This window comes from Stegostoma tigrinum, chromosome 13 (genome assembly GCF_030684315.1).
Source record: "Stegostoma tigrinum isolate sSteTig4 chromosome 13, sSteTig4.hap1, whole genome shotgun sequence".
NCBI lineage: Eukaryota > Metazoa > Chordata > Chondrichthyes > Orectolobiformes > Stegostomatidae > Stegostoma > Stegostoma tigrinum.
This window is the reverse complement of record NC_081366.1, coordinates 9165805-9185218: the sequence shown is the minus strand read 5'-3', so window position 1 is coordinate 9185218 and position 19414 is coordinate 9165805. Positions and strand designations below refer to the sequence as shown.

The 19414-nt window shown below is 41.7% G+C and overlaps 1 protein-coding gene across 2 annotated transcripts in view; it reads right to left on the bottom strand.

The window, feature by feature from the left end:
- Nucleotides 1-19414, bottom strand: part of dctn4 (dynactin 4) — a 46192-nt gene that overhangs the window by 13244 nt on the left and 13534 nt on the right. Inside the window, exons 3-10 of one of the 2 annotated variants that reach the window (XM_048543361.2) lie at nt 18652-18830; nt 17287-17330; nt 16082-16189; nt 11487-11507; nt 10602-10675; nt 9498-9610; nt 7264-7373; nt 4660-4733 (exon numbers count right to left, since the gene is read on the bottom strand). In XM_048543361.2, the coding sequence (XP_048399318.1) occupies nt 4660-4733; nt 7264-7373; nt 9498-9610; nt 10602-10675; nt 11487-11507; nt 16082-16189; nt 17287-17330; nt 18652-18830 (723 nt within the window). The remainder of the gene's footprint in view (nt 1-4659; nt 4734-7263; nt 7374-9497; nt 9611-10601; nt 10676-11486; nt 11508-16081; nt 16190-17286; nt 17331-18651; nt 18831-19414) is intronic. The other variant, XM_048543362.2, reaches the window with a different exon arrangement.

Genomic DNA, 19414 nt, shown 5'->3' with positions numbered 1-19414 from the left:
CACTGCAAGTTTCAATAATTTTACTTACATTGCGACTTGAGGGATCTTACCTGTAAACTGTGGGGTGTGAGACAGTGAATGTGACAAATGGGGGACACCCAAGGTTGTTGGTTAAACTGACACATGAAGACAGCGTCTGCTGACACCAACCATCCAACGATAAATTCTGACTGTGCAAGTTAATTTCCATTTTTTTCTAAATCCATGTTTTAAAATTTTTTTAAAAATCATTTTGAAGCGTTTTCTCTTTATTGTCATACTTTTCATTAATTTTCTTTAATTGTTATGAGTTGTAACGTTATTATTCTTTATTTCAAAGACTTTGTTGCCATTATGCACGCTCCTGGGTATCAGCAAACATAGCCGTACATTCATGTGTTAACAATTCACTAATGAGAGAAATATTTTGCTGTTTGTCCTCTCTAACCTATAACTAGAACTCTTCACTTAACCTCAACAGACTCAGTTTATTGAAGTTCATTGCCATATGCTCTGCTTCCTGTCATTATCTGTGCAGCTGCACTGTACCCATTTCACAGCTACATCCTTACAGTGAGGGGATATCTAAAAACTGCATACAGTAATGTAACAACAGTCTATCCAACGTCATGTATACGGTCAACGAAGAAATGTTTGGAAGTGATACCATCACAGGTCCGCAAGGTATTGGGTTCTCTCTTGGGTTAAAGGAACATTGGGAACTGGCAGAACTGTACACCCACTGCAACTCTGGGCTTGAGGCCTCCTAGCTCTGCAAAAATATTGATTCCAGAGTTTGGTGGCAATGGAAATGCAAAATCCCTCCTCTAGTATATTATCTAGATGCTCTTTGTGATGAAAAGACCAAGATGCAATTAACAGCCGAACAGACTGAAATTCAAACCCAGTTACATTCTTGGATTGTCTGGAAATGCTACTGCTGTGCTGAGAAGATAGACATGCAATTGTAAACATTCAAGGTAATAAAAATTGCAGGCCAACAGGTATCGCACACTGCATGTACTACTGCGACTGTCTCCAGGTCAATAAATATATGACTCCATTGTGGTCTGCAATGTATTTGGCTCTTGAATTGATTCAAGCGCTGCAAAGAGGACCTGGTCAGAACTGAACAGGATGGCAACAAAGTTGAAATCAATAATTACCACTTCAAATAGAGAGTGATACAAAGCTAAGGATTATGGCAATGGTGGTGGATTCTGACCCCTCACTCAGAGTGGGATTCCCTAGCATATGCAATCTAATGCAACATGGGTCTTGCGATCCCAGTAATCTAGTTCTGCGCACAGCATGGCTCATGGTACTGTGGTAGCGTCTCTACCTTTTGGGACAGGAGACCTACGTTCAAGTCACACCTTTTCCAGAGGTGTATAATATCATTGATGAACTGGTTAATTAGAAAATAGTTTTTTTGAGCCTAGTTTTACAAAGTGCTGCAAAGGCTGTCCCAGCTTTTCCATAACATCCTGGGAACTTCAGAAATTGTCTTAAATACTGAGAGATTGTAACCGGGCGAATGGCATAGATTGTGGAGCTGCTGCGGTGTAAAAGTATTACTTCTTTTAAAGAAAAGGTGCAAAAAATCTCTCCAAATGCTGGGGTCCCACACTTCGTTACACTATCCAGATGGCCCTGGGCCGTCCAAATGACAGGAAGAAAGTGTAAAAAAAAGAGACCAACAGGTTTCCTGCAGACTTGCACTTTATAGCATACCAAATTAGTTTTTAATCAAACCCGACAGGACTCCGAGCGAGTCATCAATTGTTTCTTCCAAAAAAAAAAGTGGATCTTTAAGAAGCAATTGCCATCTGCAGAAACTTTCAGATGTGTTTTTAAACAGTCTCCAAAGGTTTAAACACTTGGCCTTGTTGATCTATGCTGACGCAGATCCTGGGCTCAGTTCAGACAACAAACTGGCAATCCTTCCTTCCGAACTAGTACATTTGCAGAGCTGATGTTGGAATCATGTGATTACTGGCCAAACCACCTCTCCTCATTCAGCACTTATAAGAAACCCAGTTCCTTGTTTCTCCTACTGAAGGTAGCATTCCCACAATGAATACATTGCAGAGTAAGGCTTCAATTCTAAGAAGCATCTCTGCCTTTAGGAATGTGGACAAGTTACCCTGAAACTACAACAGGACTTACCCCCCCAGCATGTTTATTTCCTTTGGGGTTTTCAAGGAAAGACATGTCCATTAACTCACATCAATGTCAGAAAGTGTCATGCCATACTCCGTAGGTGAGATATTTCATCAATCCATCTCATTAGTATCTAAATTTACAGCATACAACACTGGCTTAACAATTCAGTTTAGTCTCAGATTCTACTTATACAATGCTAAATGAATATAAACAAAAAATGCTGGAAATCACAGAGGATCAGGCAGCATCCATGGAGAGAAAGCAAACTAACATTTTGAGTCTAGACGACTCTTCATCTGATAAATGTATATATTTCATGACAACATTGCTTTCCCAAAATATAATTTTTGATCACAGGTATTAGATTTTTCCTCAACGTGGGGCAGTATCAACTTTAAACAGGGTTAATAGCAATTTTCTTCCTGCTTTCTTGGGTTTCTCTTGGTAGTTCAAAAAGCACAATGGCCTGTTTAAAAAAAACTGGCATAGTTAAGCAGAAACTACCTACCCAGGAACTCTGTCAATTCACACCCAGTTTTTACCCAGCTCTCAGCTGCAAATTTTATCACTGAACCTCAACAGCTCCTCTACACCTTCCACCACTGATTTACTCCTAATTCTCTGCTCTGCCATTACTTACCTCACTTAAAAGTACTCTGCCTATCTTTAGAAGTGAGAAATCAGAGAACGAGAGCAAGCTCGGAATATAAAAACAGGCAGCTGAGCTTCTATAGTCATTTAAGAAAAAGGAATAAGTGAATTCTGGTGCTCTAGAGAAAGGGGATGAGAAACTAATAATAAAAATAAGGAAACAGTGCATGAATTGAAAAAATACTCATATCCATCTTCACTGTAGAGGATAAATAATTTTCCACAAATAATTTTGAACCAGAAGCTGCAAGGGAGGGAGGCACTTAAAACAATCTTCAGAGAACAGCTATACAGAAAACTGCTAGAACTAAAGGCTGTTAAGTCCCCAGGTTCAGATGAACTTCAATCTAACATCTGAGAAGAAGTGGCTGCTGAGATAGTAGTTGCAATGGTTTTAATTTTCCAAAATTCCCTAGATTTTGATGTCCAGTAAAGAGGAAATGGAGTAGACATAAATAGACCATCTTTAGGTTGGCAAGGTGTGACAAGTGGAGTTGCATGATGTGGACAAAGGGCGCAATCAATGAATTTGCTGATGATACAAGGATAGGGAGAAAATAAGTTGTAAAGAGAACAAATGGATATAAATCCATTAAGTGAGCCTGCAGAGATGTGGCAAATATGGGAGCATAATTTAGAAACATGTAAACTTGCCTACTTTGACAGAAAGAATAGAAAAGTAGCGCATTATTTAAATGGCGAGAGATTGCAGAATGCTGAGGCATAATTACTGAATAAAGGAGCTGACAGGTTTGGTCAAATATAATAGGAACATTCTCCTTAAACACTACATATACAAAGTGCTCCTTTCAACAGCCAAACCCTTTGTAAATAAAGATGCGCACTGCCATATAAGCTATCTTTTGCTGATACAGAAAGATATTTTCACTTGATTTTGTGATGTTTGAGGAGTAGTGATGAGATGGTCAAACAAATGAGAGATGACCCCTTCCAAATGCACACACTGTAAGATGCAATTTGACAGTCAATGCAATATGACCATTTAAGCAAAAACTCAAAATTCTCTCAAATAACACTTGTTGGCACCTACCTTAAATTATAATAGTAACTACATTCCCAAAATACTTCACTGGTTGTGAAGGCACACTGGGGCTGTGAAATGTGCTGACCAAATACAATTTCTGCTGTCCTCTTTTACCTCACACTGGAGATTATTTCTAATATACAAAATGTTCAACAAACTGCACCCAAAGCAAACCTAATAATCATATAAAGATTACTGAGATAAATCAATGTTTTGCTCAATATCCTGGCAACACCTAGAGTCACATTTAAAGATCTCAAATCTTTCTGTTAGGTGCATCAAGTCTCTAAACACATATCATTCTCATTCTATACTTAAACGTTTTATAAGGACATTAAAATAGCCATTTTAGATTCAACAAATAGCTAAAATTATAGAAGGATAAGTGCAAGGAGACAGATACAGATCATTCCTAATGATTAAAGTGTAGTAACAGAGTACAGATGGCAGATTGAATGACAGATTTAGGACAGTGAGTAGAAAAAACCTTGCACATTGAGAACTGGCAGACTACAGAAAGCACCAGTGTTTGAAACAGAAAACATGGCATAATTTAGCAAACGTATTAAATAATGAGAGCAAAGCAGTAGGGAGGACAGCGAAAGAATTTAGAACAGGGTGGACGCATGGGACTAGGACAAGCCCAAGTGAGGGATAAATAGCGCAACTTGTGTGCTGTAATTTCTAGCGAACGTACGTAACACTTGCAACCATGAGTTTTCAATTCCAATCTTTAAGAGCAGACTTCTGTTCCTAACCAATGAACAAGCACAGCATGGAACTGAAAGCCAAGTCTCAGCGTGAACAGCCATACTCACACAGCGACCAGCTGGATCTTGAACTTGATGGAAGTCGGGTTAAACTCAGGCTTGCTCAAGTTGTGTTCACATTTCTGTAATGTCAGGGTGATGGGAGCGTGGGAGGAAAAAATACAGAACTAAAACAATGATTCCCAAACTCATGCACAATTAGCCATCGTTAAGTTGATTTTAAACCACAGTTAGACAGGCTCTTTGGAAAGGTGGAGAATCTTACCTCCACTTCAGGAACAGCTTTTCCAGAGATATGCAGACTGAGATAGCTACAATGAGGGAAATCATTGGGCTATTTTTTGAAAGAAAGTTAAACGTTTGTGTGTTCGATCAACAATGTTTAATACAGATGCAGAAGTCACATTCTGGAAATCTCTGATGTTTGGAATAGGAACTTCCAGATCCAAGTAGGTCACTGTGGCAGGACTGAGCCCCTAACTCCCAACAGCTACATTCTCATTACACTTCACATGCAAATGGGTTTTTATTTAGGAGCTGTTGGCACTGGGTTAACTTTGTTCACAACTTTAAGAGGCGTGTGAAACATATTAGACAATTTATTAAGCATGTTACAAGTATACACTGTATTTACATTGCCTGCCATATTTTCATAATTCTGAAGCCGAAAGGCATCTGCGAGCTTGAGTAGGCCTTCAGGGTAAAGAAAATGAGTGTCCCTTGATGATTGAAATGAAAAGGACTCAGATGGTGTTGAGTTCCAAACAGGACAAACCACAGCATGTAATTTTGTAAACTATCATCTGTCCAACCCACTTTGCCCCTTACTGCCATAAATCTCCGTTTTAGCCATTTTGTATGGATCTCAGGGTCATAATATGGAGCATCAAATGTATCCTTTCCAATCTACTGCTGCACGTTTATCATACTCCTCCTCTCCCAGGAATTTCCATTCTCCATTAAAGTAAATATCCAATAATTCCCATGTCTGGTATGTACAGAACCAGAAAATGCTGCTGGTCAATGTCACTTCCACTCCGTCAGCCTGTAGATTCAATTACTGGATTAAAAACTATTTCTTTCCACCAACCATACGTAAAGGAGGCGGGGTCATCCTAAAATGAGAAGAGTTAGGACCCAATATCAAAGCAGGAGCAGCCTGTAGCTCACCAACCTTGCTCAGCAAGGCAAAAGCAATAGGTGGATTGAATGGGAACAAAATCCCACTGATGCAGTTGGGATCAAACTTCTGAGATTGGATGCAAGGTACATTATGAAAAGAGTTGGCAGGGAGTCTTGCACAGCCTCAGCATCACAGAGTCTTAAGATATTCTAAAGTCTACCTCTCCACCAAACTTCACAGGCTAGAAATTTCACTAGGGGACATAAGTTTAAGTTAAAAGGGTGTAGTTTAATGAATATGAGAGGGACAAGCTTTTTACACAAAGGTGGTAATGCGCTGTCAAAATTGGTGGTGGAGGCAAGCAGCAACATATAACAGGCACCATGACATAAATAGTCAGGGAACAGAGAGACACAGATCTCATAGAAGAAAAACTTTTTTTAGTTTAGAAAGGCATCATGTGTCGACGCAGTCTTGATGGGTCAAAGGGCTGGTTCCTGTGCAGTACTTTTCAACATTCGCTGACTGCTACTTCACTTCTAGGAACGGCCAACATACCAGGGGTCCTGGCCTTCCCGCCAACAATATTTACAGCTCCTTGAAACCATCACTTTTTTTAGATTAGATTCCCTACAGTGTGGAAACAGGCCCCTTTGGCCCAACAAGTCCACATCCCACCCAGGCCCATCCAGCTATAAACCACACATCCCTGAACACTACGGGCAATTTAGCATGGCCAATCCACCTAGCCTGCACATCTTTGGTCTGTGGGAGGAAACCCACGCAGACACGGGGAGAACGTGTAAACTCCGCACAGAGAGTTACCCGAGGCTGGAATCGACGCGGGTCCCTGGCACTGTGAGGCTGCAGTGCTAAGCACTGAGTCACCATGTCGCCCTTTTCTGACCTATCCCTTTTACCTTCTAACAGGATGTATTTTATCAATCATACCTGCCCTCCACCTTGTCTGAGATCCCCTCCTTTAAAATTAAAAGCACACAAACCGTGTGATGCAAACAGTTCATGCTGGCGTTCAAACCCCTGCACTCCTCTGCACATAAGCTTTACCACTATTCTTCTTCTGCTCCCCACACACTTTCCCAGGATCTGCATTCGCTTAATAACACTTTATAGTTCTGATGAAGGGTCATAGACCTGAACCATTAACTCTACTGCCAGACCCGCTGAGTACTTCCAGCGTTATCTGTTTTAGTTCCAGTGTTTTAGACATCTGCGCAGGGAGTAGAAAACGTGAGTCTCTGAATAAGGCGTCAGCCATGATATGAATCTTTGGAATCTTTTTTTCAGCAGAAGCTTCGTAATTATGTACAAAACTGAGGACCATAAATCAAGTGATGTGAGGACAGGACAGAAGTGTCAGTCACGGTAGACGAGTCACGACCTTTCCGAACAGTGGAAAAGGCTTAGGAGGCTGTGTGCCCAAACCGCATCCTACTGTATCACTGCATCTCATCATAAACAACAAATCTGCGCTGCCCACCCACCCCTAAGCTCCCGATCAGACTCACCCGACAGCGCAGCGAGCGCTTTATCAGCAGGTGCTTGTGCTTTGGGTATAACTGGGACGCAGAGATTGGCTGAAAGTCAGGCTGCAAAAGTCTTTGGTGAAGGGTGGTCACTGCAAGGGTAAAAATGAAAAAACTCATTAACAGATTATTTCACCAGCTTTTTTCATTCACTGAGTACTTAGAATCCTGAAATCACGTAACTGTTGAAGTACCTTTGGCCCATGTTGTCCATTTCAGCACTGTGCAAGAGCAACACAGCCAAACCCACTCCCACTTTTACATGTAGCCCTGCAAGTTTTTTCACTCCACGTGCTTTTACAATTCCCTTTTGAAAGCCATGATTATAGCTCTTGCTGCTACCGTCAGGTATTCAATAAGAATTTAGTTGGAGCTCATTCACACCGCAAAATCAGTTTGCGGACGACCTTCCATTATGATTCCAGCTCTGAGGAAGGGTCATTGGACGCAAAATGTTAAATCTGGTTTCTCTCCACAGATGCCACCTGACCAGTTGAGGTTTTCCAGCAACTTCTGTTTTTGTTTCTGATTTACAGCATCCGTAGTTCTGTAGATTTTTTTCCATTGTGATGGACTGGTGAGGTTAAATTAGCCAATGATTTCATGCATCATCCACAAAACCAATCTATCACCCAGACAGTAAAGAAGTGAGAGTACTGAACCTCGCAGCCAGGAGTCGCTACCTTACACCAAATTGTCTGATCTCAGTTGGGACAGTGTTACAGGTGCTGGGGGTGCACACAGTAACAATAGTTTGCTGGATGTGGAATTGGCCAAGGCTCTACTCAATCAAACATGACCACTAAGTTCAAATACACACACAGGCTGGAAAGATCAGATCCTGCAGTGTCCCAACTCTGAACAAGGGGAGGATAATCATCACATTTCCCTGACTGTCCAATCCAGGTTCATAATGGAGGGCAGCTGTTTGGTTATGGATTTGAAAAAGGGCCTGGAGACCTTACAAGTGGTCCTCAAAGAGTGATGGAAGACCAGATTTAAAAAGCCACGATAGCCACCTTCAGCTCCCTGACCAATGGCACTTCTACAGTGAAGCATCACCAATACCTTGTAGCAAGTCTGCAATGCCACATGGGAATAGACCTAGAGAGCAATCATTGAAAAACCAATGTAATATTGAGGTCCACTCCTATTGTAATCAATACAAGCCAAATAATATTTTGGCGTTCAACAGGCACAACTCAAAAACTCTAAATATATAGTTCGCTTCCCAATTTATGACAGCAGGAGTAACAGCAGTATACTGTGTGGAGTTCGAAAGTGGTGGGCTGTAGCCTTGTACTTAAATTCTTAAAGCCAGGCTGATGTTGCAGTACCACATTTGCAGCTGCTACTATCAGGGTAGCCCACAGCTTTCTTATGCTGAGCTTTCCTACTGGAGGAGAGGACCACTTTTCCTGATTCAAAATCACACAAGACTAATCAGAAAGCAGAGTTCTCCCTCAAACAATAACAGAGAAAAGAAACTCAACTAACAGGTTACTACCGGTGGTGGGACCTCTACTGTAAAAACACTGGTTGCTGCATTTGCACACCAGAAAACAACTGACTGCAGTACAAAGCAACATGAAGGACTGTGCATCCTCCAAGGACATAAACCATGCAACAATAAGCTATTCCCTTTCTTGTGACACTGACTCTTGGTAATTTAGCTACACAGCTGTCCCAGGTTCCACTAATAGTCCTGCCCTGCCAGCAGGCTGACAGATTGTATCTAAGGACATCACGAAATGGCTCAAACCATTTTTCCTCAACGTCCAATATACGCTCTAGAAGTAATCAATGGTTCACTGACATTTTATCCCATTTTCCCCCCATTTTATCAGACTCAGGACACCAAGAACTGCAAAGCTTCCACCCACATACAAACAACGATCAGCCAATTCTCTTACACATTAGGGACTCACTGAGCATTGGTTTGTCCAAGCCAGTTGGCTCAGTTTCACATCTGGCAAAGTATTTGCACAGCAGGACAGTGGAAGAACTCAACATGCATGATTGCTATCACATGGGAACTTCATTTGATCTTGACCAGATTTTGTCCACAAACATCTGCCTGCATGTTAAGTCCACTCTAATCCATCAGAAAGGATATAAATGTTTCTGCATTAAAGTTAGTTGCAAAGTCAATTGGGTTTTATTGAATCCCACATTCAGCAGACGGTACATGTATCTCAGTTTGGCTTGGTTATTACCCTCTGGCAGGTTCAGGGCTCTAGTGTAATAATCCTCTGGAAGCGGCTCTACTTCCTCCAATGGCTGGGCTGGCTCGATCTTTATCTCTTTGTGGTCTTCTGCCTCTTTCAGCCTACAAAATGATGACACACAATCAAGAAATCCAGTTAGCTGAATCATAATTTAACTGACTCTTATGCTGAGGGCACCTTCTTTTATTTATTCATGTATGGGATTTGGGCATCACCAGCCAGGGCAGTATTTATTGCTCATTCCTAATTGCCCAGGGGGCAGTTAATAACCAACTGTTTTGCTGAGAGTCTGGAGTCACATGTAGGTCAGATCAAGTAAGGATAGCAGTTTCCTTTCCAAAGGGTAAACCAGATGTGGTATTGCTGACAACCGACATTGGCGTCATGGTCATCATCGGACTCATTTTTCCAGATCATTATTGAATTCTAGTTCCATAAAGTACAATTGCGGAATTCAAATCCAGATCCCCTGGGTCTCTGGATTAATAGTCTAGCAATAATACCACTAGACTATCATCCACTGTCACACTATTCTCAGTAAAGGGCTAGTAGAGAAGCTGAGGGCCAAAAGATTCGCTTATGCAAAAATGTAGGGTTATTTTTTCACTGGAGTTGCCCCAAATGACCATTCCTACTCTTAGTCAATCAGTAAGATATTGTGGTGCCCCTATTCATTAATATATACTCGGGGGCTCTGAGGAAGAATCATTGGATCTGAAACATTAACTCTAGATTTCTCGCCACAGATGCTGGCAGACCTGTTGAGCTTTTCCAGCAATTTCTGCTTTTGTTCTGAAGGGGAACTCCTGTTACATTTCAGCCCATATGGCCACTAAAAGCCTTTTTGAGCATTGAAAGGCTAATTGCAGGCTACTGTGGCATCCCGGGTGGGATGAACCCAGTCAATAAAGGTTTGGGATTGAAACTGGGATGTAGCACAATTTACAGTACTGAATGTCTCACTACCACAATGCATTTCTCAGTTTAAAGTCTTAACTGCTCATGTAGAAGGCACCAAGTTGCTAAAACATGTGGCAAACAGCTTCCCTGCAGAGCTCACAGGAGCCGCACCACTTGCAGTGAGATACTTACGTTGACCCAGCAAGGGTAATGATAGGAGCCCCTGATCGCTGCCGCTGCAGTCTCGTACCTAGGCCATACTTGTCCTGAAACAAAATCCATTAAGATTACAATTGGCAGCGAAGTGAACAATAATTACTTACATAGTTATGACATAGTGTTGTAGAATAGCGGATGACAATTTGATGAATAAAATCTTTCCATAGTATCAATATGTGCTGCAAAATGTGCCATGTTGCAAAATGTATATGAAATGTTCAAACCTCCTAATCAGTGTTAAACAATCAATACAAGGACACAATTTGCCTAGTACACAGAGTGTTTTCAGCTCTTTAAACAGTTGGACACAAACAATAAATTAATCACAAAACATAATGGCTGATGTACATTTTAGGGAGACTTCATAACATAGACAAGTACTAACTTTTATTAATATATGATGACGACTAAAACATAAATGATAGATCGTGTATGGCACATGCATATCATTTACACACAAAAAACACTGCACACAGACACAAACATATATACCAAAGACATCCTACCAGTCAATAACACAGACTCCCAAAGTCTATCTCAATACCAGAAACTAATAAACTAAAGATATTTCCAAACCCAGTATTGTTTATGGATAAAACTCTTCCAGAAACTAAAATTAAGATTATAATTCACCCACCCCAAGTTACCTGCAGCACTGCCTGCTTTACACAGAAGGCAAATTTCTGCAAGGTTCTAAATAGATTATGAAGTTGGTTTGACTTGCTTCCCTAGGTTTAAATCAATGGAGGCTCCACACATCCTAAATCACCATTGGCCCAAGTAAAATGCTGAACATGATATGGATTCCCAATGTAAGATGCAATAACAGTGGATAACTGAATATAGTAACTAACTCACCACCACGTGTATAGTGTGCGTCTGCACATGCGGAGCAGCAGCAGTATTGAGGCAAAAAAAATCATGATGTAGTTAAGACAGTGCAATTAACACATACAACTTAAACAAGTAAATCTGATCGGACAGGGCTGATGGTGGTCCTTCAACTTTTGGGTCATCCATTGGAAAAAACAAGGGGTTGGGTGGGAGAGTTTCACTCTGAAATACTTCACAATTTTACATAAAGACAGTACATTATTGACTGATTAAATCTCAACGAATAATTGTTTAAACCTTTAAATCTCAGGGTCCTTGTCCTAATGATATCACTTTCCAACAAACTGTGTTAACAGTACAGAATTTGTGCACACTGGAAAGGGCCAGGATTTGCAAGAAGGTCAAAGGGGAAGCTCTAGTGTAACAGCCAGCAGAAGATGTACACCCTCTATGTTGCAAAGATCAACATTGTGACTACTACTTGGACTGCATACAACTACTGATGAGAGATTTCTGTACCAAGAGTCAAGATCAAAGGGAGAACTCAGATACTAGTGAATGAGACAATTTCCCTTTGCAGATATCTAGAACTAGCATGCAGTGCATGCGTCTTAATGATTGGGAATAAAAGCCTTTCAGCATCTCAAGGCTGGTTCCTTCATCATTCAACCAGATTGTGGGTACAAGTATAGAATTAGTAAAGAAGGAGGGCTACATTGTTGGAGATGACACACTGTGCTAAAGTCGTTAAAGCAAACTGTCCTTTTGGGTGTTCATAAGCATCCTAAATTTAAAGAAGTGTGGCAAAGTGTCCACTGCCCAGTACATCATTTATCCCAAAACATCAGTAAGACATTTGACAAATTTACTAATTACACTGGTGTTAGCATACTCTGCTGCATGCAAATTACCTATGTGTCCTAAACTAAAGTCGTGGCACCTCAAAAATACTTCAGTTGGGAACTTCCAACTTCGAGGCATCCAGAGGCTGCAAGTGACTCTGCAGAAATGCAAGATTTGCTTTTTCTTCAAGCAAATTTATTTTAACTTCATCTATCCAGAATGATTCTGAGTCCATTGATATCCCTACATATAAAAAATTACAGTTTTGAAATTTTCAATTGATTCCCCAGCCTCCCTAACTTCTTGGGTGTAAGAGTTGTTTGATTGAGTACAGTCAGGTCTTCCGCTCAGTTCCAAACACACGGTTTCAAAACTGAGAATGTGCCAGTTTCATGGTTTACATATCATTTTAAACAAAATGTTTACAGAATAGAAAAATGACGATGTTATCATACATTACAGAGTCATTTCACCACTACAAATGTTAATTAACACCCTTTCTATTACACACAGACATAAATAATCGCAAATGCTTCACAGTGAAGAAAAATCCTGGTAGATTGTATGCTAAAGGCACAAAGTGTTGCTTAACCAGAAACCAATTGTACCAAAAAGCTCAAGTGGGCCTGCTTTTCCTGGATGGCGTCAAGCTTCGCAAGCGTTGTTAGAGTGCACACATTCAGACAAGTAGGGTGTTCCATCACAATCCTGACTAGTGCCTTGGAGATGAAGAACAAGCTTTGGGGAGTCAACAGGTGAATTCCTTGCCGAAGTATTTCTAGCTTCTGACCTGCTCTCATAGCCAATGTGTTTATGTGACAAGTCCAGTTGGGTTTCTGGCCAATGGTAACTCCCTGATGACGACAGCAAAGGACTCACGATTGAATGTCAAGTGGCAGTGGTTACATTGCCCCTTATTTGAGATGGATATTGCCTGGCATTTGTGTGGTATAACTGTTATTTGCCACTTGTCAGCCCAAGCCTAGATATTGTCCAGGTCTTGTTGCATTTGAACATGGACTGTTTCAGTATCTGACGAGTTGTGTAATTATTGACAATATCCCCACTTACAGTGAAGCAGCTAAAGATGGTTGGGCCTGTATTACAACACTGTGAAACTCTTGCTGAGTGGTCCTGGAGCTGTGATGATAACCTCCAACAACCACAACCATCTTTCTATGTGCCAACTATGACTCCAGGCAGTGGAGAGTTTGCCTCCTGATGCCTACTGATTCCAATTTTTCTGGGGCACCTTAATGCCACACTCAGTCAAATATGCCTTGACACCTCTGGAATGGGCCACGTGGTTGCAGATTGTGCTACAGTACAACTCAATTGCTCCTGATGGCCCACTGTGCTTCATGGGTGGCCGATTGTAAATTGTTCAAAATCTTTCCCATTTAGCACGGTGATAGTGCTACACAATATGATGGAGGGTGTTCTTTTATCCACGTTTGAACCAAGGTTGTAATGAGGTCAAGAGTGGAGTGGCCCTGGCAGAATCCAAACGACGCGACAGACTATTGCTATGCAGGTGCTGCTAGACTCCACCACTTTACTGACAACTGAGTGTAGACAGGGCATAATTGACTAGGTTGGATGTGTCCTGCTTTTTTATGTACATGACATTCCTGGCAATTTTCTACATTGTCAGGTGGGTGCTAGTGTTGTAGTTGCACTGGAACAGATTGGCTTGGGTTGCAAGACGTACAGGGAGCACAGGTTTTCAATATTATTGCCAGAATATTGTCAGCATTCAAAAGACTTTGGGGTATCCATTTCCTCTAACTGTTTCTTGATTTCATGTGGAGGGAACCAAATTGGCTGAAGAGTGATATCTGAAATCTGGGGACCACTGCAGGAGGGCACAATGGATCAGCCACTTGGCACTTCTGGCTGAAGATTGCCACAAACGCTTCAATCTTCCCTTCTGCACTGATGTTTTGGGCCCTCCCATCAGTGCGGTTGGAGATATTTGCGAAGTCTCCTCCTCGAGTGGATTATTTATTTGTCTACTACAAGACTTGGCAGAATTGCAGAGCTTAGATCTGATTCGTTGGTTGTGGGATCATTTAACTCTATTACTTGTTGCTTAGGCTATTCGGCACGTAAGTAGTCCTGTGTGGTAACTTCACCAGGTTGGCACTTCATTTTTAAGTATACCTGGTGCAGCTCCTGGCACTCTCCACTGTACCAGGGTACATCCTCCAGCTTGATGGCAATGTTTGAGTGAGGGATATGCCAGGCCATTTGGTTGCCAATTCTGCTGGAGTACAATTCAACTGCTCCTGATGGCCCACTGTGCTTCACAGATGCCCAGTCATGAATTGTTCAAAGTCTTTCCTATTTATGTGATAGTGCCATACATTATGATGGAGGATGCTCTCAATGTAACAATGGGTCCTCATCTCCACAAGGATTGTGTGGTGGCCACTCTTATTGATGTTGTTGTGGACAAATGTATTTGCAGCAGAAGGCCAGTAAGGAAGAGGTCAAGTGTGATTATCCTTCTCGCTGGTTCCCTTACCACCTGTCATAGACCCAGTTTAATAGCTACGTCATGAGACTTCATGATGTCTGCAGCCAACGTTGAGGGCTACTTGGCCAAGACCCTCCGACCTATATACCACTGTGCAGTCACCTCTGCTAGGTCGGTCTTGCCAGTGGGACAGGATCTATCCAGGGATGGTGATGGCAGTGTCTGGGGCATTGTAAAATATGTTTCCAGGAGTATGGGCTGTGTCAGTCTGTTGCTTGACTAGTCTCTGAGACAGTTCTCCCAATTTTGGCACTAGCCCCCAAACATTAGTGAGGAGGACTGTGCAGAGTCGACAAGGCTGTTATTGTTGTCGCTGTTTCCAACATCTAGGTCGATATCAGGTAGTCTGTTTAGTTTCTTTTTCTTTTGAGACTTTGTAGCGGTTGCTACATCTGAAAGGCTTGCTCAGCTATTTAAGACACTAGTATGCGACACTTGTGGGGGTTTGGAGTCACATGTAGGCCAGACCAGGTGAGGATGGCAGATCTCCTTCCCTAAAGGACATTAGTGAACCAGATAGGTTTTTCTCGACAATCAATAGTGGTTTCACTGTTATCAGTAGATTTTTAATTCCAGATATTTTTAATAAATTCAAATTCCACAATCTGCTGTGGCAGGATTTGACTGGGTGCCCAGACATTAGCCGAGTTTCTGAATTAATACCAATATCACAAGCAATAATACACCACTAGGCCAAACCTCCCCACGAAGGCATAGGTCACAGTGCTGTGAATCAGTTACAGGGTGTGGAGGGTCAGAAAATAAGTTTGGGAAGCCAAAGTTTTAATACAATAGAGAAGTGGGCTTTGTGGGTTGCAAGGAAACAGCAGGAGGCAGTCCCCAGTCAGCCAAGGAGCGACAGGAATGAGATGCAGGTCAAGGACACGTGTCACGTCAAGGCCCCACATCTCCTGGCACAGGCAGGGAGGTTAATGGCCAAAGGCCATAACCACCAATGATACCTTTGTATCCAATAAAAATGTTTTACAGCAGGCCTCCAGAAAAGTGCTGGAGAAACTCAGCAGGTCTGGCAGCACCTGTTGGAGAAACAGAGTTAATGCCTTGAGTCCAATTTAACATTTTCCCCAGAAGGAGCGTTAAATATTTCTCTCTTCATAGACGCTGCTAAGTCTGTTCAGTTTGTACAGCATTTCCTGTTTTGATATCAATGCTATCTCTCCTATTTCCTTCAACAATTTAACAGAAATGACAAAAGATTCCTTCACAGAGAACTCACAGAAAAGGCAAGAGGCATGTAGTTTCTGCGTCTAACCAGCTTCTTGCGATCACGTTCAATCTTCTCTCTCTGTGCCAGTTGGTGATAATACTCCAGCAATTTATTGATCTGTTGAGGGAGGAGAACAAAGAAAAACAGTCTATAACTTCCATTTAAAATCCACACCGAGCAGTCTCAAGCATATTAACTCCCTTCACTGTCAATTGAATTAGCCAGACAGAATGGGCAATCTGAAAATAAGGGACAAACTTTAAGAAATCTCTGTTGTATCACTTAGAATTACACGAGAAGTGTAAATATTGTCCATGTCTGTTCGCAATTGCAAAACAGTAAATAATGAAAATTTCAAACCCAATACAGCAAAACTTGCAGATGTTTAATGAGATCTTCAAATTGTTTTTGTAGCATGAAGATTGCAATATTGGCCCAATAATCCATTTAGAAACAAGCCTGAATCTCATCACAGCAGCTGAAGGGAGCTTAAATCTAAATCCTTTTACAACTCAAAACATGGAATACAATCCAGCATTGATCATTATCAGAGTCGTAATTTCAGGTCCACATTCTAAGAAGCAAACTTGATGCATAAAGAAGCAGGAAATGCAACTCAGTCAGTTCCATGGTACACAACACATTGGACACATCAGGAGACCGAATAATAAAATTAAACAAGTGCCAGCCCAACCAGAGCTTGCACGATGAAGGCAACTACTGTCGGACTACAGAACGAAACCAAAGGCCAATCTTCATTTTGAAAGAGATGCTACAATCCAGTTCATTCAACCAGAGATAGGGAAAGGTGAAGTGAAATTATCCAATCTCCCAATTACCACAGGTTGAACACCAAGAGAATGGAGAGATAGGATGAGGGGGCAGGAAGGTAAAAATGAGCCAGAACCAAATTTTGCATGGTGAGGCGGGTTCAAAGGGCCAAACAGCCTACCCACTTGCTCCTATTGCTCATAATTCCTACTGGATAAAGCAAGTATGGTGTCCGACCTGGCTTTGGTGCAGTTACCCTCTACATATATTTGGTTGAAGAATGTGACGACACACTGTCCGAGATCAAGCACTTGGGTGCCCGGAACCTTGGGGCTACACCCCAGAACTAGTCAGTAAGTACACAAACTGGGTGCTGGGGAAGCACAACAAAACATTACACTCATATTTCATTTGTAACAAAGTGTATGCACCATCAAACTCACCCGCTGGGTATGAGGGTTCTCTGGTTCTTGCCAACCTCCACTGGCTGGAAGAGAAAGAATACCAGTAGTATGCTACATGATGCTGCAGTTATAGCATTACACAAATAGGGTAGAGGCCAATGAAATCAACGTAATTCAAGCGAGTCCCATAAAACAGAAAAGGTTTGCAGTTGCTCAGCACCTTTTATGGCCTTGAAAGCACCTTACGGTTATTGGATATTTTTGAAGCGTAGTCACTGTTGTAATGTAAGGAAATGTAACAGGCAACTTGTACGTAGCAAGCTCCCGCAAATTACAATACTATAATGGCCAGATAATCTGTACATGTTGTGAACCCAGGACACTACAGAAGACTCCCCTGCTCTTCTTTGAAGAGAGCTAAAGGATAGTTTGATCCCACAAGCAGACAGCTCAGCTGTGGTTTATCATCTGATCAAAAAAATGTACACCTTCAGCACTGCACAAGCAGTGTCAGCCTGGGTGGTAAGCTCAAGTCTCTAGAATGGGGCTTCAACCCACAAACTCTGACTCAGAAGTGAGAATTCAAATGCCTCATACTCAAAACTGAATGAAAGGGAAGAATGCATTGCAGCACAGATGTAAGTGAGAAAAGACACAGACAGAATGGAGACAGTTTTTGTTCAGGGCTGGACGTTGGAACCCAGCACTGAACATAACTCTAATGCTGAGCAACAGTGGGTTCAGGCTCAGCAAACACAGAGATGTTGCTTGCTCAGTTTAGTTGACTACACACAGGACAAGGCACCTCCAACCATCAGGAAGACAGTGTCAATACTGGTCAGAATTACTGGGTATCCCCTCATCCTTTCTGTATATGCTACGACAACAAATACACACTCACCTTAGGAGCAGAGTATGATAAAACAAGAGAATGGTCTTCCATTAAAAAAAGAAAGTAATCAGTTAAAACTGTAAAGTAATAGTGGATACAGGAAATTTTGTTATGTATTGTGTGTGATTACATCCTAAAAATAAAACTATTTCAACAGAATATCACAGACATTCCACAAGACACGATGAAAATTACACAATTGGGGAGGGTCCAGGAAGAGTTGGCCAGATGTCAGTGTTGAGGTCGTTTTTAAGAAGCAAAGAACATAGACGTCAGATTTGATTTAGGGTTCACAATTGGGTTCACACACCAACTAACAGCAGCAGTGAATAAAGGCTGATTTTCACTGACATCTTGTATTCCTCCTTCTCCCTGTTTGCAAATAAAATAGCACTACACTGTACAGGAGGCAGGCATTTTGCCAATTGAGGGTCCGCTAGTTCCTTTGAAAAGCTGTCAAAATTAGCCCTATTGTGCCCTCAGCATCACACAGTTGAGTCAGCACTACTTACCCACAGATTTGTCAGCCATGCCAACATCTCTGGAAGTCCAGCGACAGAAACCACAAGCCAGATAGTAAGCTTTCTTCATGGTGGTCTTGGCTGGGTCATCAGGGAGTGGTGCCGGGATATTGGTGGCTCTTGTGGAGAGAGTATGCATGCAGCAAGGGCAGTCAAAACAATTAGCGCACCTACAAAGCACAAACAAATGACAAACAGCAGATATAAGATCAACCTAAATAATCAATTGCTGCAAATCAGTCAGTCTGAAAATCAGTCACTAAAACTTTAAAAATACGTGATGGTGAAAGTGAGAATAGAAGACACTTTCAGTCACAGAATCGCAATGGTGTGGGAGGAAATTATTCAGCCCATCGTGCCTGATTCAGCTCTCCAAATGAGCAACTCACCTACTGCCTTCTCCTCATATCACTGCACATTCTTCCTTTTCAAATAAGTCTGGTTTTCTTCAGAATGTGTGCAATGAATCTGCCCCCACAATGCTCTCAGGACATTCCAGACTCTAAACAATCAGTACACGAAATTCTTCCTCATGTCACAATTGCTCTTTCTTTAGAACAGTTTGCTTTAATCTTTGCCCCTCTCGTTCTCAATCCTTTTTGGGTTCCCAGGAGCATTCTCTCCTGAAGTGCATCAGCCAGAATTGGGCCAATACTCCGGCAGCAGCTGAACCAGCGTATTATAAAATATCACAAAACCTCCCTGTTCTTGTATTAACCAAGTAATAAATCCTCAGAAATGTAGACTTTATCAA